This window comes from Manis javanica, chromosome 13 (genome assembly GCF_040802235.1).
Source record: "Manis javanica isolate MJ-LG chromosome 13, MJ_LKY, whole genome shotgun sequence".
In the NCBI taxonomy this organism is placed as follows: Eukaryota; Metazoa; Chordata; class Mammalia; order Pholidota; family Manidae; genus Manis; species Manis javanica.
In genome coordinates this window covers 52031981-52055959 of record NC_133168.1, presented here as the reverse complement: position 1 = coordinate 52055959, position 23979 = coordinate 52031981, and the positions used below count along the sequence as shown (strand labels likewise).

The 23979-nt window shown below is 40.4% G+C and overlaps 1 protein-coding gene across 3 annotated transcripts in view; it reads left to right on the top strand.

The window, feature by feature from the left end:
• Positions 1 to 789: 789 nt before the first annotated feature.
• The window catches only part of STX7 (syntaxin 7), a 42145-nt gene continuing 18955 nt past the window's right edge, over positions 790 to 23979 (top strand). For 2 of the 3 annotated variants that reach the window (XM_017662657.3, XM_017662659.3), the window contains exons 1-2: positions 797 to 916; positions 7205 to 7354. In XM_017662657.3, the coding sequence (XP_017518146.1) occupies positions 7270 to 7354 (85 nt within the window). In that variant the 5' untranslated portion in view covers positions 797 to 916; positions 7205 to 7269. Of the gene's footprint in view, positions 917 to 7204; positions 7355 to 23979 lie in introns of all 3 variants that reach the window. The other variant, XM_017662658.3, reaches the window with a different exon arrangement.

The following is a 23979-nucleotide window of genomic DNA, read 5'->3' as shown; positions in this document are numbered from 1 at the left end:
GTATTTCTTTCACCTGAAGCAATTGATGCTTAAAAAAATATTTTTTAAACTGAAGTATAGTTGACATACAATATTATATTAGTTTCAGGTGTACAACATAGTGATTCAACAGTTACATACATCATGAAATGCTCACCACCATACAGTTGCTACAATATAATTGGCTACATTTCCTATGCTGTACTTTCATCCCTGTGACTTAAGTGTTTTATAATTGGAAGTCTGTACCTCTTCATCCTCTTCACCTATTTCGCCTGTGGTTTTTACCTAACAATTACATTATGTTTGTATAGTTATCATGAGAACATTCCCTGCTCTTTTCAAACCCTGTGAAACCTACTCTCTGCTCCTCAAGGATGCTTAGAATGACTCGTATGTGCTGCAAAAACTTGTCCTAAGTGAACACATGGAGGTGGCTCTTCATTTATTCTTTCATTGTTCTTACTAGGAGTGCATGTTTGCGACCACATTTTTAAATGGAGCTATGAATGCAGTCTACTGCAGATAAAGGTTAGGAAACAAGATAGGCATGATTTAACGGAGCAGGCTGAAGACATGAGTCCAGGGGACGCAGCATCGCCAGATAAAGAAGAGAGCTGCTCTCCAACCCCTCCTCTTGTTTTTTGCACGCAGGGTGAGGCATCACCGTCTGTACATAAAACCTCAAAGACCACCTCCCTTGCAATTTTTCTGTTACTCCTTTGCTTAGAACCTGAGTGGGGCGGGAAGGGAAGCTATCACTCAGCCTCTCTGGCCAATGGGAGGGGAACGAACCCCGCCTCCTTCCCAGGACTGCGTTGCGGGCATGCGCACTGGGTGTCCCAGCGCCACCGCCCATCAGCTGAGGACTGTAGCTGGGGTCTCTGGGGCAGGTGGGTTCCCGCGGCCGGAGGAGGAGGAAGCCGAGGAGGTCCGGGTAAGAGGAGCCTGGGGAAGGGTCCCGGGCCGAGCGCCCTGGAGGCGCGTTGTCGAGGTTGCCGCGCCTCCTTGTTTGTGCGCGTTGTCAGGTGGCCGCCGCCGCAGCAGGGCGGCGCTGCCCCACCTCGGCAGCGCCCGCAGCTTCCCGCGCCTCCTGGCCGGGTGCGGGTGCGCGGCACGGTGAGGCCGGCAAGGGCCGCTCCGCCAACCCCACGTCTACCGCGCAGCCGCCCGGACACCTCCCCGGGCCGCGCTCGCCCAGACGCACCCGCCGGCTGGCTGCGTGCACCCGCGCCGGGCCGCGCCCAAGCGGCGGAGGCCGAGCTCAGGAATCCAGCTTCTGCCTCGAGCAAGACGCGAACCGACCTCTTCCTCTTTTTAACTCACGGATTAGAGAACACTAAAGTTCTCTTCCCGAGTACAGAGGAACTGGAAATGTGTGGCTACAAGAAAGGAACCACATACGTGTATTCGGAGGCTCATTGTAGTTGATTTTCTGTTTGCCATGATGGCACGTTTTCTTTGATGCTCTCAGTGCTTGTCATTTAATTTGTTTACATTAAGACCTTTAACAATACATAAAATATTTCAAGATGCCTCCTCTTCCCCATGTATATTGGGTTGTTATTTCCTTTAAATAGAGACAAAAAGAAAAAACAGCATTGCCTTTCTGGTCAAATGCTGTATTTTTTTTTTTTTTTTTTGCGCAAGCTTCTTGTATTTGCTTGTTTTATACACACACACGCACAGTAATTTTTGTTTAATTCAGATCAATGTATTCTGACTATAATTTAAAACTTTCACAGAATCTGGAGGAAGAGAAAATGATTATGAAGTGCTGTGCTCCTTAGTTATATTGATGGTGGACGTTTCTTCTGGGGTTGTCTTGAGTCTCACCCGGGCACAGAGCCTTACACTGTGTCTTGTGATGTGGACAAGCCTTTGGTTTGCAGGCCACTTTGAGAAGTTTGTCTCAGACTTGTGACTAATTAGGACTTACGCTCTAGTTTCAAGGTTTCTAAAGTTAATATGATACCATATTAACTTATTAAGGTCTACATCATTTTTCTTCAGTTATTTTATTTCTGCTACTCCCAATAACAAAGTAGGTCCTAATTTTGGTTAGGATCCCAAACTTTAGCCAAGTGCTGGTAGTTGGAAAATAAATTATAAAAAAATACCTGCAGTAAAGTCTGAGTAAAATTTGCCGTGATTCCATTTAACTTGAAAGTTTAGTTTATGAAAGGATTAAAAATAATCCTTGGGATCGTGAACTAAAAGGAATAGTAGAGTAGTTGATGGAGCAGCTAAGCTAAAGAACAGTGAATGTTGTTTATGTAAGAATGCTCATGTCCATAGAGCCATCAGCCTCACATTCATGCAACAGCCACTGTGCAGCCGACACTGTGGGTTCCACAAGATGACAAGGTTCTCTCATATTTATATTCCAGAGGTGGGATAAATACTACTAACTAGATCATTTTAAATGGGGATTAGCACTATGAGGTCATAAACTAGACCAGGAGAGAGTGGCAGTGTTACTGACTTCTCCCTGCAGGTCAGGGTGGCCACGGAAGGCTTTGCTAGCATGTGATGAGACTGTGTTGGGGAAAAGGAGCCAGTCCCAGGAGATCGTGGTAAGAGCCTTCTCAGGATAGGAAATGGCACCCAGCAAAGGCTCCAAGGCAGTAATACACCTGGGACATTCAGGATCTGAAAGAAGGCACTGGAATTCAGTGTCTTAGAAATGGTAAATAGTTACCATTTCTCAGGATGGGTGTGTGTTCTTAGGAAATAGGTGCATTCATTCATTTTTAAAATATTTCTGAAACACCTGTTATACAGTCAGGTCCTCAGAAAAGATCAGTAGTCCACAAAACTAGACAAAAACCCCTTCCCCTCTGGGAACTTACATTTTGAGACAGAGGGTTGAGGAAAGGCCAGTGCTTCATGCTGGTGCTCACAACTAAGAAAACTATTTCTGTTGCTTTGTCCATGCTGAGATTCACAGAGCATGAGATTCATGCTTAATGCTAACCTTAAGGATTCTGCAGTTCCCAGAAGTAACTGGGAGTAGTGTTTAACACTCAGTATTCCATTTTAAAACTCCCTTTGTTTGTTCTTTCACTGGTGCTCTGAGAACAGTCTTAAGAAGATTCTCATTATAAATATTGCACTTGATCCTCTCTTTCCTTCTTTCCCTTTATAGTTTTTATGTATCTTCATAGAAAGGTAATTATTGAGATGACTAGATGAGCACTGTTCAGTAGAACTTAGAGTATGGTGGAAATGCTCTGCATGTGAGCTGTGCAGGCTGCTGGCCACACATGTGATATTTGCACACTTGATAGTGTAGGTAGAGATAATAAGCAATAAAACTAGGAATTCTGATTGGGCTTTCACAAGTACTCAGCAAGAGTACTTAAGCGCGTTTTAGCTGTGCTAGGTGCTGGAGACTGACGTGAAAAGCAGACATCAGAATAACCTGGTGGATTTAGCCTATTTGCAAAGATTATGCACTTTAAAAGTCAGTTTAGTTAGCTGTCCAATCTATGTGTATATGTATTTTTTACAGTAAAATCAGTCATTTGGCTCCTGTATTTCTCATTTTTCCTCATCAGAAGAGCCAACCATTGTCTTTTGGATATCATTATTAACAGGATAAGACAGAAAAGGAGAAAGCTGTTCGCTGGGTTAGCTTGATCCACACATGTAGTTATCTCAAGTCAGTTTCCTCATCCTAAAACTTGATTTAGCAAAACTTCATACAGGGTCGACAAAGGGTGATAAATTTGGGTTTTCTAATTGGTTGGGTTCATGTATCCTTAATTTGTTATACAAGGAAGCAATATGGTTTAGTTTTTTAAATGTGAGCTCTAAGATTTAGTTTCAAATTATAACTCTCTTCTTACATGAAACAACCTGCTTATTCTCATTATTTCTCAGTTTCTTCATATGAAAGGTCATAGGCTTGTTGTAAGAATCAACTGAGGAAATAAATGTAAAAGTCCTAAGCAGAGTGCTCAGGAAATAGTTAAGTTTGCTGGTGATCTTGTTGAGTTTTTATGTATCTTTCTCTTCCATCATTTTACAATTTCTTTTCAGGCTTCACTCAACATTGAGCCAAAGTGATCACTGCTGTGCCCTTTCTCTAAGGAAATTACACTCAGTCCAACAGTAGGTGCTCTCTGGGTGGATGAAGCCCCATTATCTCACCAGCAGGAACTTTCCCACATTTAGGCCCTTGAGTAAAGGAATGAGGAAAACTGGTAGGGTTTGTAGCTATTGGGTGATTCAGTAAAGAGGGAAAAAAGGGGGCCTCAAAAGAAAACTGAGAAGGCTTAGACTGGGTTTGCCTGAGTTTTTAGTGAAGGAGAATGCTTCAATACTAAGCTCAAATTGACAAGATGCCGTGACCACACCCCCTCTACTGGGTAGAGAGTAGGCTTCAGGTAATGATGTGCTGTGGTTCTGATGAAGGAAAGGTTGTCAGGATCTGTCCATGTTGGCTTTGCAGATCCAAGAGCAGATCATACCTTTCCTCCCTGAGTTGAAAAGCTCTTGGCCCCTGGACATGCATTACCTCATTTTGATCCTGGCAGCGAGGCCCACAATGGTATCTTGCCCAACATGGAGATTTCCGGTTGCCAATTGCACCAGCAGCTGAAAAGGCTATTAGAGGCAGTTGGTGGGTTCCTGTAGCCTCACAGACATGTTGACACTAGAGTTAAGAGTGTGACTTAAGAGGCATGGATGTCAGACTCATTTGTGAACATGGATAGAGGAGCGCCCTCTAAAGAGCACATAAATAAGAAAAAGGAACATTTCCTCATTCAGTGTGTTTGCATTGGCTGTGAGCCAGTTTTTTTTTTAAGTGATCAAGCTGATGGAAAGGAAAAAGAAGGATGTCATTGAGCCAGGAGAAAACTGTCTTTATCCATGTAATGAACTGTTAGTCAATGAAAAGGAGAAAAAGTATTGATTCATGCTACACTGTGGATGGGCCTTGAAAACATGCTGAGAGAAAGAAGCCAGTCACAAAGGAACACAAATTGTGTGGTTCCATTTATATGAAATGTACAGAATAGGTAAACCTTCAAAGAACATAAAGTAGGTTAGTGTTGCCTATAGCTGGCATAGCCAGAGAGAATGGGGACGTGATGCTAATGAGTATGGGCCTTATTTTGGGGTAATGAAATGTTTTCAAAGTGATATGATGGTTGTACAACTTTGTGAATATTTTAAAACACCGTTGGATTTTACACTTTAAATGGGTGGAGCATATGATATATGAATTACATCTCAAGTTCTTACTGAAAAAAAAAATGCAGAAATTAAAGATCCAGTTGGTGGTTTGTGGGAGGCTTGGGGAATGGTCTCATTTCTATCTCAGCTCCAGCTCCTCAGGCAGCTGCAGGCCCAGGTCCAGGGCTACCTGCAGGGAAGTTCATTCCTGCTACCCTGCTCCAGCTGTTCTGCTGTCTTTGAGTTGAGGTTTGCATTTACCCTTTTATGAAATTGGCTTGGGGTCTATCTTTAGGACTTGGGGAGGTGCAGAATAGATCAACTGGACCTGTGGATCCATGAAGCAGAATGGAGAGCATCTCAAAGCTTCCAGAATCTCCAGGGCAGTCGGGCTCATCCCACGATGTACCAAAGTTTCAGGCATAGAACCAGTACTGTCCTACCCATCTTGACAGTTCAGCTGTTGCACTTCTGCCAACACTGACCCTTAGAACAAAGACATGTATTTCCCTGTGACCTCTTCTATCCTACCAAAAATCTCCAGTGGTTTCTTATTGTAGTGTATTCAGAGTAAACCTTAGCATCCAGACCTGCCTTCTTCTGTGACATTAGTTTTGTGTGGTAGCAAACATGGATAGCTTTGGACCCAGCAACCTGGGATTGAATCCCACCTCCACCTGATGGTTGGGTTGGGTTACTTTGCCAGTTAATCTTTATAAGCTATAGTTGCTTATTGTTAGACAAGGTTTATTCGCTACTACCTACTCTGAAGGGGAGATTTAGAAAATTAAATTAGACAGTCAATGTGAAATGCTTTTCATTGCACAGGAATGTTAGTTCATTCCAACTCCTTCCTGTGTTGTCTCCCATTCGTCCCAGCCATGAATCATCTGATCCAGGGTTGACCAGAAGCCTCCCCTTCTTTGGTAGATGACATACTGCATTTGCCCTGTTCACATGTTCTGAGTCCATCCGACCCAGACTTCATGTCTTTGCCTTTGTTGTTTTTCTATACTGGTCATACCCAGGTATCCAAATCTTATGTTTCTCTTTTCATAAATTCTTTCTAGATCAGGGCAGTAGTGGTATTTCCTTATTGTAGTCCTGTCACTTTTGCCTACATATGAGCTTTTGCTGACTTGTATGGCTTTTGCTGTTTCATATCATTAACTTTATCCTTTCTCCTAATGACAGACTTGATTTGAGCAGAATCTTTATCTTCGTTGTTTTGTTTGTTTGCTTGCAACTCGGCAGTGCTTCATTTAATGCTGGGCATGTGGCAGACTCTTAGTAGAGCATTGACTTGCAAATTAACTGCCTACAACTTGTAAGTATTCAGTGCACACACAGTGAAAAGATGGGTGTCAGAGTTGTTGAAAGCCTTTGCTGTGCACGGTTGTGTATGCCGGGGCACCCCTTTTCATTCTTTTTCCCAGGTGGGGTGTGAATTAGAGAAGAAAAGAATGTCATCTACCTCCGTCCCATATCTTTCTCGGCTGCCCTTCCTCTCCTAAGGTGCTGGCTTCTGGAAAAGGACAGTTGTTCTTCTCTGGTGGGAAGGTGTTTAGAGCATCTGCTCTCTCACATTTGACCTTTCCATTAAAATTAGAGACCCATTAGTCATATGTTCCTTAGCTGTTCCTGTGTCTGCTAAATTACATAGAATGAAATTTCTAGGGTGTACCATTAAGTCTGTGTTCCATTTAATAAATATTGAAATACCAGTTCTGTGCCCAGAATTTTTTAAATGTTGGAGGAAGATAACACGTGGGCTCTGCCTTACAGTTGTTTGCAGTTGAGTTAAGGAGAAAATATATAAACAATGTGAATCTTGTTTTACTTGTTTAACTTGACTCTGTCCTTTAAACCTACAACTTGGAGGTAAAGTCTAGTTTTTTTGATAGGCAGGAGTTTTACCTCTTAACTTGTCCCTTTGCTAGATCTTAACCCTTTTAGATTAATCAACCTCCCTGATTAGTAATTTTGAAAGGGTAAGTCAATAACTGTAAAAATATAATTATGTCACTTTTATGTTTTTTAGGTGACCATTTAGAAACTGCTCAGCCCACCAACATCTGATGAAATTGGTGACTAAGCAAATCAGCTATGTCTTACACTCCAGGAATTGGTGGTGACCCTGCCCAGCTGGCCCAGCGAATCTCTTCCAACATCCAGAAGATCACACAATGTTGTGCGTTAAGTTTTAAATTGACTTCATAGTTTGTTTTCAATTCTTAACTTGGTGGAGGTCCATAAAAGGAAAACTGAGTTGAGAGGAACAGCTTTTAGTGGATGAGAGGGAAGAACACTCCTCTAAGAACAGATTTCAGAAGGTTAGAACTCTAGAGTGAATAGGACCTATAATTATATTAGAAGATACATTACTTACTGTGTTTTTCTGTACAGCCCCAGGCACATAATACATTATTTCATTAGTGAAATAAAGGTTTAAAATAATACTCATATTTGTTTTAAGACCATCTGGTTCTGGATGATATTAATAAGACTTACTGACTAAATCCCATAGGTTTGGAACTGGGAAGCACCACTCAGAACTTCAGGGACATGTTGGTTGAAAATAAGATTTTTGTAAAGGGAAATACATGGTATTTTGTAAAGGGAATATATTTTTAAGGAGCAGGGAAGAATTAAGGAGGCATCATTTTAATCTATTGAGGCAGATACAGAAGGTAATTATCTGGATTCCCACAAACTTTGCTGTACCTGTCAAAGGCAGAATACTGATAGACTGATCCCATGTCATTTTATTTGAAATCATTACTCCTCAGAATATATTTAAGTACAAAAAAATTGCTGCAGTAGATTTGAGTGGATTTTTTGTTCCTAAATCTCAGCTAGTCACACACCTGGATCATTCTGGTCACCTTCTGGCCAGTATTTTGGCCCTCTGAGCATTACCTCAACTCTTTTGGTGTATGTTAATACAGTTTTATTCTTCGGCCTACTTCGTTAAGGTTATTCTCTTTACCACAATGTGTTAAGAAACTACAAAAATAAAGAATGTTTTCAGATGACCAAACCGTATTTTCTTATCTAATCATTAACTTTCCAACCCAAAGGATTTAAATGAGATGGCAGTGTGCTGTGGGGGTAAAGGGAGGACAGCTAGATTATGGAAAGTTCTAAAACAGTGCTGCTGTGCACAGTAGTGTAAAATAACCCTTATTCTGAGTTAGGGTAATTCTTGTTTTCTTTGGCTATTCTTAGAGAAGCAAGGAAGTGAAAAAAGTAGAGGTCTCATGTTGTCCAAGATTGCCCCAGTTTGTCCCAGGACACCACCAGTGACTCCACCTTGCTTTTCCAACTTCAGATCTATTGTGATGGTAGACAGAAGGGCCCTTTTGTGACTCCTTTTTGTGACTCCCTTGCTGCTGGTTAGAAATAGTGCTGGTCTCAGGCCACCTTTGTGAAAATTAAGAGAGCTTTTAATTAAGTTACATGTGTGGAAAATCAGGATCTTTATGCAAGAAAGGAGACCAGGAGGCTTTCCTCCAAAGGATAAGAGTGGTGGCTTGTACTGAGAATGACAAACAGTGTCAGGGATTCTGGGACACAAATGAGGAGTGACTGATATACTGAGATTGAAGTATGAAAGATACATGGATCGTGTGTGGGCTTGAACTGGAAGGAGACAAGAGTTAACTTAAATCAGGTTGTGCTTCCTAAGAAAGAGATTAGTTGATCCAGCCAGATGAGAAATGATAAATTGGGCCAGATTTGTGTGGCTGATAGCCAAGTACGTGACTGCATTGCAATTCAGGGTAGTTGTGGGGTGTGCCCGAGTGGTGGTAAGGCTCACAGCTCGGCCTTGTGAAGAGCTGTTGAGAAGACTGTGGCTGTTCAGCCATGAGAAGGCAACAAGCACCACCTTCACCCATTTGAAGCATTGTCTTATGTAAAACACAGGAAATGTATTCTGCATCGTTGTAAGGGCCTCCACAAACAGAAACAACAGCAGTGAGACTTCAGCTTGAGGAGGAATAAGGGCTTTGGGATCATCCCTGCTGTTGAGGGATGGAATAGCCAGCCCCAGGAGCAGTGCGATCCCAGGCACAAGTGACTGGCAGGTACTGGGCAGATTCTGGGGCTCAGGTCGCTTGCTAAGAGGTTTACATGCTAGATTAATGGTTCAGACTAAGTGACTTTAATTATTACAGTCTGTCTGTATTCATTTAGCAAATAATGTACTGAACACCTTCTACTTGCTAGTCAAGTGTGCCAGACCCTGGGAACCCAGCAGCAGGCAAGATCCACAAGGCTCTCTTCTGGTGTAGCTTATAGTGCAAGGTCAGGAAACAGATGGTTTAAAAAAAAAAAAACAATGAGCAACATAATTTCCTATGGAGAAATAAAAAGAGTGATGTGAAAGCAACTGGTGGGGTGGAAGCTACCTTAACTTAGATGGTCCCTTGAGTGAGAAGGGGCTGGTAGTGAGAGGATACAGGGAAAGAGCATTTAGATGGAAGCAATCCAGAGTGTGAGGTGTTCCGAAAATAGGAAAAAAGAAAAATCCAGTGTGCTGAACACAGTGCATGAGGCAAGAGTGGCAGGAGTCGAAATTAGAGAGGAGGATGAGCAGGTCGGCTAAAGCCTCTGAGGCCATCTAGGAAATATATATTTCATTCTAAAAGGCAGGGAAGAGACACAATCAGACCTGTCCTTCGAAAGGAGTACTTTGGCTGCTGCTTAGCCATTAGACTTTGGGGAAATAGAAGGGAGGCACGTTGGCCATCTTGGGTCTGATCAGAGAGGTATGGGCTTGCACTAAGGTGGTAGCAGGGGGACAGAGAAATGATGAATGTTCTTTGGAGGCAGAGCCAGCAGGACTTGCTGATGAATGTGAGTGGATTGGGAGAAAGAGAGGAGTCCGAGATGACTCCATGGTTTTTGCACTGACTAACCAAGTGGACAGTGGTGAGCATTTGCTGAGATGGAAGGACTATAGTTTGGGAGAAGTGAGGAGCGTTTTGTTTTGGCCATGTAAAAATTTTTTTCTTTTTAGGAGATTTCTTTTTCTTTTTTTTTTTATTAAAGTATCATTGATATACAATCTTATGTTGGCTTCAAATATACAACACTGTGGTTCAACAGTTGCCCATATTATTAAAGCCTCACCCCCTCTAGTGCAATCACCATCTGTCAACATAGTAAGATGTTACAGAGTCATTAACTGTGTTCTCTGTGCTGTACTACCATCCCCGTGACCATTCTATTTTGTGATTGCAAATTATTGTGCCCCTTTATCCCCTTCACCCTCTCCCTCACCCCTCCTCAACCCCTCCCCCCCTTGGTAACCACTATTCCCTTCTCCATGTGTCTGAGTTTTCTGCTGTTTTGTTCCTTCTGTTTTGTTTTGTTTTTATACTCCACAAATAAGTGAAATCATTTGGAACTTGTCTTTCTCCTCCTGACTAATTCCACTGAGCATAATATCCTCTAGATGCATCCATGTTATTGCAAATGGGAGGATTTCTTTTCTTTTTATGGCTGAATAACATTCCATCATGTATATGTGCTACATCTTCTTTATCCATTCATCTGTTGATGGGCACTTGGGTTGTTTCCATATCTTGGCTATTACAATAAGTGCAGTGATAAATATAGGGGTTTATATTATAGGGGTGTCTTTTCAAATCAGAGATCTTGTTTTCTTCAGGTAAATTCCTAGGAATGGAATTACCAAATGAAATGGTATTTCTATTTTTAGTTTTTTGAGGGGAACCTCCATATTGCTTTCCACAATGGCTGTGCTAATTTTCATCCCCACCAACAGTGTAAGAGAGTTCCCTTTTCTCCACATCCTCACCAGAATTTGTTATTTTTTGTCTTTTGGATAATGGCCATCCTACTAGTGTGAGGTGGTATGTCATTGTGGTTTTAATTTGCATTTCCGTGATGATTCGCGACGTGGAGCATCTTTTCATGTGCCTGTTGGCCATTTGCATTTCCTCTTTGGAGAAGTGTCTGTTCAGGTCCTCCACCCATTTTTTAATCAGGTTATTTTATTTATTTATTTTTTTGGTGTTGGGGTGTATGAGTTCTTTATATATTTTGGATGTTAACCCCTTATAAACTGATTCATTTATGAACATGTTCTCCCATACTGTAGGGTACTTTTTGTTCTACTGATGGTGTCCTTTGCTGCACAGAAGCTTTTTAGTTTGATGTAGTCCCACTTGTTCATTTTTTATTTTGTTTCCCTTGCCCAGGGAGATGTGTCCAGGAAAAGTGCTTGTGTTTATCTTCAAGAGATTTTTGGCCATGTAAATTTTGCTGTGCCTTTCAAACATCTAGTTTAGACAAATGAATTTGGAGATGAGAGTATAAATGAGAGTATAAAACCATGGGTCTAAGATAATCACGAAATAGTGTACAGAGTTAAGAGAAGAGGGCAATGGATCACTAGCATCTGGCTTGCCTTCCATGCACTGTAGATTCAAGGCATAGTGTGGCATGGACAGTAAGTGTGGTTGGCGAAGAATGAAGAGTTCCTGTCTGGGCTGTTTTGTAAATTAAACAGGAGTCAAAGGCTTTGGCTAAAAAATGGGAGGAAAGACTATTGGTAGTTTATGGGAAGAAGAGAAGGTGACTGCTTGTAGTTTTGACAGCTGAGACAATTGCCGTATATCAGACATAGAGAAGGGTTGTTTGACAGCTTGAGTATTCATTTGACATTTGAAATTAAGAGTTCAGTGAAACCTGTCATCTCTGGGTATTTTTGCTAGTTCTGAGATGCAGCATCGAAATGAAGGGAAATTTAGAGTCACGTAGAGTTACAGTTGTTAAAAATCTAACCCACCATGCAGTGTGTATCACGGATAAGAGCTATGAAGAAATCACATGAAAGTGAAAGACAGAAGCATGAAATTTCAGTTCACTTTTTTCCCCATCTGGTAAAGCTAATAATACTGGCTGTGACTGAATAAAATGGTGCTTTGCACCACACTTAGGTGCTCACCTTCACACTACATTTGCGTCTTTTGAATTTGTGTCAGTACAAATTATCTAGTTTTACAAAAATCTAGAAAACATCATATAAGTAAGGTAATGCCCTTCATTTAGCATATAAGCATCTTTTCAACTACAACTGAAGTCTTCCTAGGTACTACAGTGGGAAAGGTTGATTTTCATATTAGTTTTGATAAGGTAAATGAAAACTTGTAAAATATTGAATTGTGTGGTTTAATTTATACCAAAGAAAGAAATAGCAATCAAAACGATTTTTAATTCTTGGAGGAACCAAGCATAACATTTAATAGGATTGGAATTGGGGTGGGGCTTTTTGTTTGTTTGTTTCTTTCTTTCTTGTAATCTGGGAGTTCTGTTCTGCAAAGAAGAAGATAGATGAAACCAATGTTTTTAAACTTTTTTTTGTATTAAACTTCTTTTTCTTAAGAGTAATGTTATAGTCTTTGTCAATTTGCTTTACTGGTGAGGTATTTAAACCATATTATAATAATATAATTAATATTAGGAAAATATTTAATTATTACAAATACTTAAATATAAACTGTATTAGAAATAGATTATGTTAAGATGACTTTTTAAGAATAAGTAATAAACTGGTATAACAAACTAGAATATTATTATATATTTTTCTGTGGAGCATTTAAAATGATTAAGAAAATGTTTTTATCCTTTGAGAGAAAGTGTTCCTTTGGCTCTCACAGAGTCAGGAAGTATTTTTGCCCCCTGTGCTCCATCCTCTGCCAGTGGCATCAACAGTGTGCTCTGTCGCTGACCCTGGCATGGCATCCAGTATTTCTAACTCAGTGCTCCAGGCAACCATTCCCAGTAGACTGGAGTTGGCATGTAAATAAAACCATTTGTAATAGAAGATGATAATGCACCAAAGAAATGCTTAGATTTAATTCTCAAGCTTTGCATTGAGGTGTTCAAAAGTAACATTTTTATTAGCAGTATCTGGAAATGAGATATACATCCATTTACCCTTTATTGTTGTCTGTATTTTCTATGAGACAAATTTCTACTAGTGAAGTGTATGGTATAAGGATAAGCAAGCCTCTGTGGAAACCAGAGTAGGATATTTTCACAGGGGTTATTCATTGTTGCACAAATACAAACAATGTAGAAGTATGTATTTATGATACCGATCACACGGAAAGAACTCATGTTTTTGAAAGAAACAATAAATATATTGAAATCCATCACATAAAGATTGGATTTCTTTTTACTGATAAAGTATAGAAGTATAATATATATCGAGTAGCACATCAATTATTAGTGTATAGCTCAATGAATTATCTGTTACAACACCACATATATGAACAAATAGGATATTATCAGCCCCCTGAAACCTTTCTCATGCTTATATCTCCTCCATACTCTCCACAGATAACCAGTGTCCTGACTTCTCACATCACTGATTCATTTTCCTAATTCTTTAACTTTAATAGAATCAAATAATATATTTTATCTTGGACTTCTTTCTCCCATTATGTGTGTGTAATTCATTCATGTTGTTGCAGGTAGCTGTAGGTCATCTGTTTTCATAACTGTATAGTATTCCAGATCCAAGCATATCAAACAGTCTATCTACTGTCAAACATTTGGAGTGTTTCTGGTTTTTGTTTTGGCTTTGTGTTTTAGTAGTATGAACAATGCTAAACATTCCTGTCCATTCTTATGCTTCATGTGTGCACCTAGGAATTGGGTTGCTAGGTCATAGGATATGTATATGTTCAGCTGTAGTGAAGGTTGCTTAGTAGATACAGCTAAATAACTCCCACCAGCCAGTGTATTAGAGTTCATATTGCTCCAAATCCTTGCCAACATTGGCATTGATAGTCTTTTAAATTTTACCCAGTTTAGTCATAGTTATATCTCACTGTAATTTATATATTGCAAGTCCCTGATGAGAATCAGACTTTTCAGAATATTGTGAAGTTAGAAAGATCAATGAGACAATAAGGAAAGTTTCTAATTAGGTAAGCTCTGTGTATGTGAATGCACATTTCCTGAAGTCAGGTCCAAATAGCAGTGTGACCTTGAGTATGTAAGCTATTTCACTCTCCAGGGCATGCTTTTCTTACATATATTTTCTGTGCATTGGATTATGACCTACTCTAACTTGAATGAGCTATAATTCTAAGCAAAGTTTTAAAGAATCCTGAAAGCTCCTCTAACATATGCAGGAATATTCTCTTTGTTATGAAGAGACCAACTGCCATATATGGACCCATAATGCATACTTTTAAAACCCCATACTAGAAACAGTCATTCACAAGAACAGCTAGTGTTCTGCTAAGACTTATGTGTTATTTTTAAGTATTAGGAGATGGCAGAGTTGCAGTCATAAGAGATTCCAGTCTGAATCATGTCAGAATTAACTTATGAATTGAAGGAAACTGATGAATAGAACTGACAACAGCTGACCATGAAACATATTCATTGAGATAAAATTTTCCTGTATGTACATATAGTAAATCTTACCATCAGTGCTAATGAGAATTCTGGCATTTGAATTTTTTTTTTTAAGAATAATCTAAAAGGAAAAAAGAGTGTAGCTAAAAATTAGCCTTTGGAAAATGAACAAAATAGATCCATTGGTAACATAAAATATATCCAGCCAAATTTATAAGTGAAGTTTTCTGCTGGCGGATGCCTAATGTGTCAAATGTCCTGTGTGTATATGTTCCAGCAGATTTGGGAAGGCAAAACTTTCTAGAGAGGCATAAAATGTGTGAACTTAAGTCCATGTTATAAAGGTTAAGAGAAGGTGACTAAAAAAAATGTTTATGTTGAATCTTTTCTTTCTGAATCATTTGTCTCCTATAGATTAAAGCTGTTAGTTCAGCACAGACTTGTTTAGAGTTGAAAAAAATACTGGTTTCTCCATGTTGTAGTAGCTTTTCATTCTGTGTCTGTACTTTTCTTTTTTGTTATGAAGGATCAGTGCTTGGCTCTTGTCCCCAGAAGCTTCTTAGGACTTTGAGATGAAATATAAAGTCTGTATTGAAGTGTGAGCCCTTTGTTAGCTTTAGAGAATGAACATAGTTCTTTAGAGTCTGGTGACGGGGACACTTATTTTTGCATTCTTAACACATGACTGCACAAAAGGGAAGCTAATATCATTGACTTCTCTTTTTGGTGCCAGGCCAACCTTTTCTTTAAAAAAAGAACCTCAGTCCTGAGAAGTTAATTAATTTACTGGAACTGTGTATTTATTCATGAATTGGGGGTGTTTCTTTTTTTTTCTGGGGTGGTCTGGGGCGGGTGTTGGTGGATGGGAAGGCCGTTTGTGGGAAAAAATGAATTGAAAGTTTGTTCTCTCACCTCCCCTCTCCCTTCCCTCCTCCGCCTCTTTCCCGGTCTCTCTCTCTCTCTTTCCTATCTCCCTCCTTTCTTCCACCCCTAAAGTGCTGTTTGATATATCTACTCCTAACATCACACATCTGAAAATAGTCAGTTGGAATTTTGTCCTTTCACAGAGAAAAACTTCAAGTAGCTGTGATTTCATTGTTGTGATTTTCTTCATGCCTAAGGTGTTGACATAGAACAGAGATAGGTGTGGAAATTAATATGTTATCCAAGCGAGTTTTAACAAAAAGGAACAGTTTTTTTCTTTTCTCTGATGACTTTTTGTATATGACCTAACTTGAGTGCTGTTTATAACTGAATATGGGTAAACTCTTTTGTTTTATGAACCAAAGCATTAAGATATGGCCGTAGGGAACTTTATCATTCCCTGCTTCTACATGTGAACCATCTACATGCCTCTGCCCAGAACATGAAATTTATTACCCTTTGTTCCAACCCCAAACCCTACTACTGTGTGTCTTTGCTTCCCTTGTTCAGTCTAAGTACAGTCCTGTTGGTTCTGTCTTCCAAATTTAATTTCTCTCCATCCCTGTTGTTATCACACATGTCAAACCACTGCTATTTCTTTTTCACATACTTGCAGCCTCCAAATTGTTCTCCTTGCTTCTATTCCTGCCTATCTACAGTCTATTCTCCACACACTAGCCAACGGGAACTTCTGAAACTAAATCAGATCATGTCACCCATAGCTTAAAACTCTAAAATGACTTCCTGCGGCACTTACAATCAAATGTAAATCCCTGACAGGCCCCACAGCATCCTCCAGGACCTGGTCCCTGCCCTTACGTGCCATGCCCCTCCTCGCTGCAACATTCCAGCCACATTGACTTTCCTTCTGCTTCTTGAACTCATTCTTACGGTGTTATTAAGCAGTTATTAAGTATGAATGATGGAAAGAGAGGGAGGAATGGGAAGGGTTTAGAAATTCCGCTGTGGTGCATTGATAGTACTGAGAACGCCGGTAGAAGGAGGCCATCCACAAGCCAGGTGAGGAGCCTCGGGAGAACCCAGCCCTGCTGGCACCTTGACTTTAGACCCTCAGTTTCCATGCAGAACTGGGAGAAAATAAAATTATGTTGTTTTTTTGTACCTTTGCACTTGCTCTTTCTCTGCTTCAGATGTCTTCCCAGATCTTCACATGATTGGCTCTTTCTCCGTGTTCAAGTGTCAGTCCAGAGGTCACTTAACCTGTCACCAGAGGTCACAGCCCTGAGATTCCCTGTCATTTTCCTCCATTCATTCTTTTTCTCATTACCTGTTTTGTTTTTATAATGCTTTTTATCAGTAAATTGAACTACTATAATTTATATTTTCTGCCTTCCTTACTAAAATGTCAGCTCTTGGGAAAAAAGGGCTTAATATGTCTTGTTTCTAGCAGTATCTGTACTATAAAAATAGTGCTCGGTAATGAATCAGCCTGAAATTGGAATGAATGATCTCAGATAGGTTACTTAGTGTACCAAAAGTGCATTTATCTATTTTCAAGAAGTGGGGATGAGTGTGGCTAGCATGTAGTAACCATTGGATAAATGTTCCTTTCTCTTCTTTCCTGTGGCATCGGTCTCCTCTCTCTTATTTGGTAAGAAGATGCTGGTTGTGAATATTTTTGTATTTCATCTTTTAGTCTATTTTTTTCTAAGTGCCAATTTTTTTTTCCTTAACTGGCCTATTAATGTCTTCTATGGCCCGGAATCATGTCTTTATGCATAGATATATTCCTCAAGAGCTTCACAAAGAGCAATAGAATTCAGCATTTCAGAAAAGAGAATGTTGTGATTCCAACGTGTTGTGACACTGGAGAGAAAAAAGACAGTCCAGTGGTGGGAAGCTCTCAGAAATCCTAATGCGTTGTAAAATTACCTTAATGAAGAAGGAACAATTAGATACAGAAGTTGTAAAGGAAAGGCGCATTACCTGCCTGTGACCTCAGTTCTTAAAAAGAAGCAGTTATTAAATATGAATGATGGAAAGAGAGGGAGGAGTAAGAAGGGTAAAGAAATTCCACTATGATACGTTGATAGTACTGAGCACTTGAAAGTACTGGGAACACTTCACCTAGAGGGGAGCCAGGATTGCTGCTTTAAAGAGTTGAGGGTTGTCAGATGGGAGAGGGTCTCCCTTCGTTCCTCATGGTGTTAGGGAGAGCAAGAAGGCACCAGTAGGGGGAAATTACAGTGAGTATGACTGGCCCCTCTGGTTTGGCTTTCTAAGGATGCTGTGGACTGGTACAAGTTACTCGTTCATTGAGTGTAGGCTGAACATACATGAGAGGTGTGTTTATTTATTCATTAGTAGTTTTCTTCCAATTACCTCTCACGTAACTCTATGAAAGTCCTCATTATGAACTGAATTGTGTCCCCTCTAAAAATGCATAGGTTGAAGCCCTTACCCAACATAATTGTATTTGGAGATGGGGTCTTTAAAGGGGTAACTAAGGTTAAGTGAGAGCGAAAGGATGGGGCCCTAGTTCAATAAGACTGGTATCCTTACAAGAAGAGGAAGAGACATGAGGGGTGCATAGGCAGAGGGAAACGGCCCCTGGGGACGCGGTGAGGAGGCCATCCACAAGCTGGGTGAGAGGCCTCAGGAGAGACCAGCCCTGCTGGCACCTTGACTTTAGACTCCCCAGTTTCCATGCAGAACTGGGAGAAAAAAAAATTATGTTGTTTCAGCCGTGCAGTCTTTGATATTTTGTCATGGCAGCCCTAGCAAACTAATGCAGTTCTGCATTCCCAGCCACATTGTACTGGGATTTGAAGTCATAGGAAACCCCTATAACACTGAAATTAGCCTTTGAACCCTGAGGTTCTGTATTTTGTTATAACTTAATTGCCTCTCATAAAGTAATGGATATGACTGTGCTTTGGAAGATATTCTTGATCACATGAAACAGAATGAGAGAAGAGATATTTATAATAACTTAATGGACTTGGATGAAAAATTCAAGATACCAAAGGATGTTTTCATTTGCTAAATAGCACATTAAGAAGAATAGCTGAAATGGGTAGTAATATAGAAATATCTGTACTAAACATACATTCCTTATGATATGCTTCCTATTTGAAGCCATTACTTTTAAATAAGCCATTAAAAGATAAGCCAAGACTAACAAAACGACATCAGTTTATTTCTCAGCACTTATCTACTAAAATCGCTTGCTCTTCAGTGGCAAACTAAGGCAAAAATCAACTTTAAGGTCAATTTGCATGCTTTTATTTAATAATAAATCTAAGTGGTTATATTTATTCATAATTATATTACTTTACTTTTTATGAAAATGAGGTCATCTTATACCTATTTTTTGTTGCTTGCTTTTTCTCTCTTCTCGTTGGTTGTGTAATTTTCCATTATGTGAATGTTCCATACATCATTTAACCAGACTCTGTTAATGGGCATCTTGCCTTAATATTGTATGTTTAAAATTTGGGGAATTTAACATTTATGCTTCTTCCACAAATGAATCTTGAGTTCCATGTAGATAAAATGTGATGCTGAGTCTACAATGAAAATGTTCATATGTATGTTTCCACACTCACATTTATCTTAAAATTATTATTACTAGATTTTGTTTCACTGTAAGTATCTTTAGTCTCGTAGTAGTTGTATTAAAGAGTGCCTTCTCTTTTATTAAAAAGAGTTCACGGTTGTTTGGGTAAACATCACTCAGCTCCTCTGTGCTGCTGCCAGCCTGCACATTTTAGTCGGCTGGGTGCAGATCTGAGAGCAGAGAGCACATATAAGGCTAGGCTGCTTAGTTTGGGTTTCTTGAAATGGTTTTGAAAATTCTTGTCTTCATCTCATTGAGTCTTTTCTTGTTTTTCACCAATTGCTGAGTAACATTTTTCATTAGAGAAATTGCCTTTTACTTACTCCAAACTGTATTTTTTTCTTAAAGTAGCTATTAATTGGTTTGCCTGTTAATTTATTTGGAAGAACCCACAGGTTATACAGAGTAGTGTTCTGTAAGTCTTTGGTGCATTAGATTTTTTCAGTCTTCCTTCTTGTTAGAGCGTCATTATCATGATCGTTATTTGAGGCAACCAATATTAGTATAGCCGTCTGCTTCTCTGGGATAGTTTTGTCTTCATCCCATTTAAAGTCCCAGAAATATCACCAAGATCCCCTCCTAGCCTGTGCACTATTATTTTCTTTAACTAAAAACCCATCTGAGGGCTTGTTACTTGTGAGTATGCAGAGCACTGCCTTGCATGGGAGGGAGGAAAGCTGGGCAAATGGCGCAACTAAACCCAGCCACTTTAGTTATATAGTGTTGCCTTTGCACCCTGCTTTATTCAAAAGTCTCTTTCTGGAAGGTATGTTAAGTTTTAAATGTCTTTTATGAACTGTGTACTGTGTGCCTTGTATTTGGTATTTTGTATGTTTTTTTTGCACATTGCCACTTGATCTTCCATCCAACTCTGGCAAATGAGAAAGTAGAGGTTTGGAGTGGTTAAGTCACTTGCTCACACTCATCCTCTGTTTGGTGGGGAGGCTGGTATTTAAACCTAGAACAGTCTGATTCATGTAGCACTATGCATTTGGATTTTGTTTTATGTTGTACCAGGGCATTACTTGTGCATGTAGGTGCTTTCATTCATTCCAGGAGTATTTATTAAGCACCTGTGATGTGCGAGACACTGTCTGGATACTGGAGAAATGTCAGTGAATGAAATAAAACATACCTGCGTTTATGGATTTACCCTTTAGTGAGGGAAGACACACATAAGTAAGTACATTATATAGTATGTTGGAAAGAAATGTTAAGTGTTAAGACAGAAACATAACAGTGGAATCTGTTATCCTGGAGAAGGGATTACAGTTGTAAATGGGCACATGAGGTGCCAGGCTAGGCCTTATTGAGGAGATGATAGTCAAGCAGATATTTAAAGGTAGTGAGGGGGTATATCCTTTGGTATCTGGAGAAAGGATGTTCTAGATGTAGAAAGAGCAGGTACAAGGATGCCACTGTGGGAACGTGCTGCGGGGGTGTGCTAACGATGCTAGTATGCACAGGGCTCAGAGAAAGGGCAGAGTAGGAGCTGGGGGTGGGTTAGTGGGGCCATGCAGGCCATTCTAGGGACTCAGGATTGCACTCTGGGTTTTGAGCATTTAAATAAGTGGAATGTGGAACCACAATGGGAGAATTTTATCATATAGTCAGCATCACATTTTACTTTGTCTATATAGAACTCAGTAGAGTTCATTTATGGAGGCAGTGTAAGTGATAAGTTCCCCAACTTTTAAACATAGAATCCTTACAACGTCCATTAACAGAGGTTTGGTTTCATGACGTATGGCACGTGCGTATGATACAGGAGGCACAGTGGGCTCAACCAGAGTTTTGGATTTGCCAGGTGGTTAAGGTAAACAGAAGAAGGGCTCACAGAGGGTATCAGCAAGAGGTGAATGTGAAGCCTGATCGTGGTGGCAAAGTTGGGTCAGGAGGCGAGTAAAGACATAGGTGTGGCGGGGAGGTTGTGTGAGGGAAAGTGGCAAAATGGTAAGATAAGAGGGTGGTAGGACCAACAGGTGGTAGGACTGGTGGTGAGGCCTGTTGGAATCAGGGCACCAGCGATGATGAGCTGGACACAGGAGGCGGTGATTTGTAAGTAGTGTGCGTGAAAGTAAGATGGTGGGCAGAGTTACTATTTCTGGTAACGAGAAAGCCTTTAATATGATCTTTTGAGTGTGTGACTAAGGTAGGATGGAGGCCAAGATCATTTAGGGAGAAATGTGCAAAGAATGGAGGCCAGGATGGTGGAAGGATCATTGATGTGTGTTGAAATCGCCAGGCAGTGAGACGGGTCGCGGTGAGCAAGCCAAGAGCTAAAAGCTACGGGACAGTGAGGGGGCGTGGCCAAGGAGCCCGGGTGATTTCCCCGGTGGTGAATGCACAGTGGCTGTTGTATGCGTCTATTCATTCTTGTGCTTCCGCCCTCTGGTCTTCATTTCTGATTTGCCTTTTTCTTTCCTGAGTTCTCTAATTTCTACTTTGCCAACGCCTGTTACCAGGCCATTTCACCTGTGAGTTCTTTTGTGGTCTCCCCTTAAAATTGCAATTGCTTCACTGAGTAAAAAAAAAATTGTCGTGCAATTTTGGGTTATAATTTTGACTTTATCCTCTTCGTGGCAACAGTTTCTTCCTACTGTGTGTTCTTTGTAGGGAATGTTGCTGTTCTCCTCTACAATTTTTTTCTAGTCTCAAGTGTATGGTTACTCTATCTACTTCTTTCTTCTTCTCCAATGGAATGAGTTTGATTTTCCTGGCAGGAGGGTCCTGTGAAGGGAGAGGGAAATGCCTGTCTTTTCTCAAGGGCTCCTTTATCTCTGTCCTGGCCTGAGGCAGTCTTTCCTCCTCTGTCTCTCAGAAGGAGTCCGGCATAGGTCTTTCTCCCTAAGTCCTGATCCTCTCTCCCCAACCCCATAATCGTGTTGGCCCAAGATGCACAGCCACCTCTTTCTAAAGTGTCTGCCTCCTCTTAGAGAAAGGGAGTCCTTGATAGATCAGCAGCCTGTGGGCCCCCTGAGCAGAGTCCAGGCCTCCCCTTTGGACGTGCTCTGCAGAGTGCCCAGGCCATTCTCAGCTCTGCTCCTGGTCCCACCAGGGTGCGGTCATCTTCTGAAAGTGGATGTTTGCTGGTGATGTCTTCTCTGCCTCCCCAGTTTCCTTCTGCAGCCCCCCTGGTCCCTGCCCACCCATATGGCTTCCCATTCACGATCTGCTATTTTCTGTTGCTTCTAGCCACATGTACATATTTTTGAGAAGTTGTTTTGTTGTCTTTATTTCTCTGAAAATATATCTTTTGTGGGTCATCCTCCCGACCCCATCTTTTGTATGACTTGAAAAGGTAAGATTCAGAAACAAACTTCTGCCATGTTCTTGTAGGAAGCAGAAATTCATTTTCAGTGTTTTTAGCAGCACAGTGTCTTCACATACAGAACTAATCAGAAATTAGGACTAAGGGAACGGTTTGGAAATCACCGCTGTATAAACTGGAGGTGAACTTACTGTGATAGCTGATACTTGGCTGCTTTGGGAGTAGGAGAGTTAGTGGGACTTCGGGATGACAGGAAGGAAGCTCATCAAGGAGGTGGGCCAAGGGAGGGTCAGGCTGGGGAACTGGAATGGCAGGGCTGGGCAAGTCCTCCACAGATGCCCTTCTCAAGGGGCCATGTCCTCCTCTGGGCTTTTGGTACTTCTGATTCTGGACTCCCCCTGAGCAAGCCCATGTGATAAAGTGTTAGCATCAAGTATCTTTGCTAAGAGATTGTTTGCAGTGTTCCAGCAATCTTACAAATGCAAAGTATTGTTTACATACAGTTTTCAAATCGCTTGTTTTTTTACTTTGTTTATTTTTAAGAACCGTACCTTCAGATTTAACTCATTAATCTGTAATAACTTTAAAATGCACTGTATTTCTACTTTGCTAACCTGTATGCCTTTCTACCTTTGCAGTTTCTGGGAAGAAAACTGGTGAGAAAGTGAAAAATAAATGTGTTTAGTGTGTTTTAAATCTGAGATTGCTTTGTGAATATGCCTGCCTTGTGCTGGTCTGGGATGCAGAGCTTGGCACACCCGGTAGGCTTGGCCCCTGGAGGCACAGACTCCACGGGGAGGGAGCTCAGCTCTTGATCCTTCACCTTCCTCCCCACCCCTTCTCTTCTTCACAGATTGCATCAATTCTTTTACATACAGGGAAGATAAATTCCCTGTTTGGATCACAAGACACAACATGAGATAGAGGGCATATTCGAAAAAAGCCCATAATTATTTTAGTAGCTGTCTTTCAGATCCTTTAGGGAGTTTTCCTGCTTGTGATGTGCCTTATAGAATTATAATATTCGTTTCTTAGTTTTTCTTGGTTTATGAGATAGACCAAGTTCACTTGATTTTTTTTCCTTACAACCATTTTGTTTTGATATTTTACTTTTTTCAGCTAGCTGATAGTTTCTTTGCTCTGTGACCCCGTGCCCCTTGTACTCTGTAACAAACCTAACTAATGATTCTAATTACTGTAAACTTATTAGTAATAGCATCTTGTGTTCTTACAGAGATCTATGCCAGTTCCACAATGTTTTCATGTGTATATACAATTTCATGTAATTCTCCAAACCCCCTTTAAAGCAGGTGGAAGGATTGATAGATGAGAAGAGTTAAGTCTAAATAAAACAGAGTTGGTTTAATATTTAGGTTCCTTTTTCTAGTTTAGTTTAAAGTATATCCCTTGTATGTAACTGCTACATGCTTATCACTGTTACTAGTAGTGACTCTTTTCTCTTAATTCTGGGATATAAATATTTTATGTCCATTGATATTTATCATTATCTCTACAATCCTTATAACTATGTCACAGATTCTTAAGTTCCAGTGCTCTCCTAAAGCTTGGTTCACATTATTTAGTTAAACATGTTAATAAGAATATTCTTTTCTGACTTTCAGAAGAACATAAACTA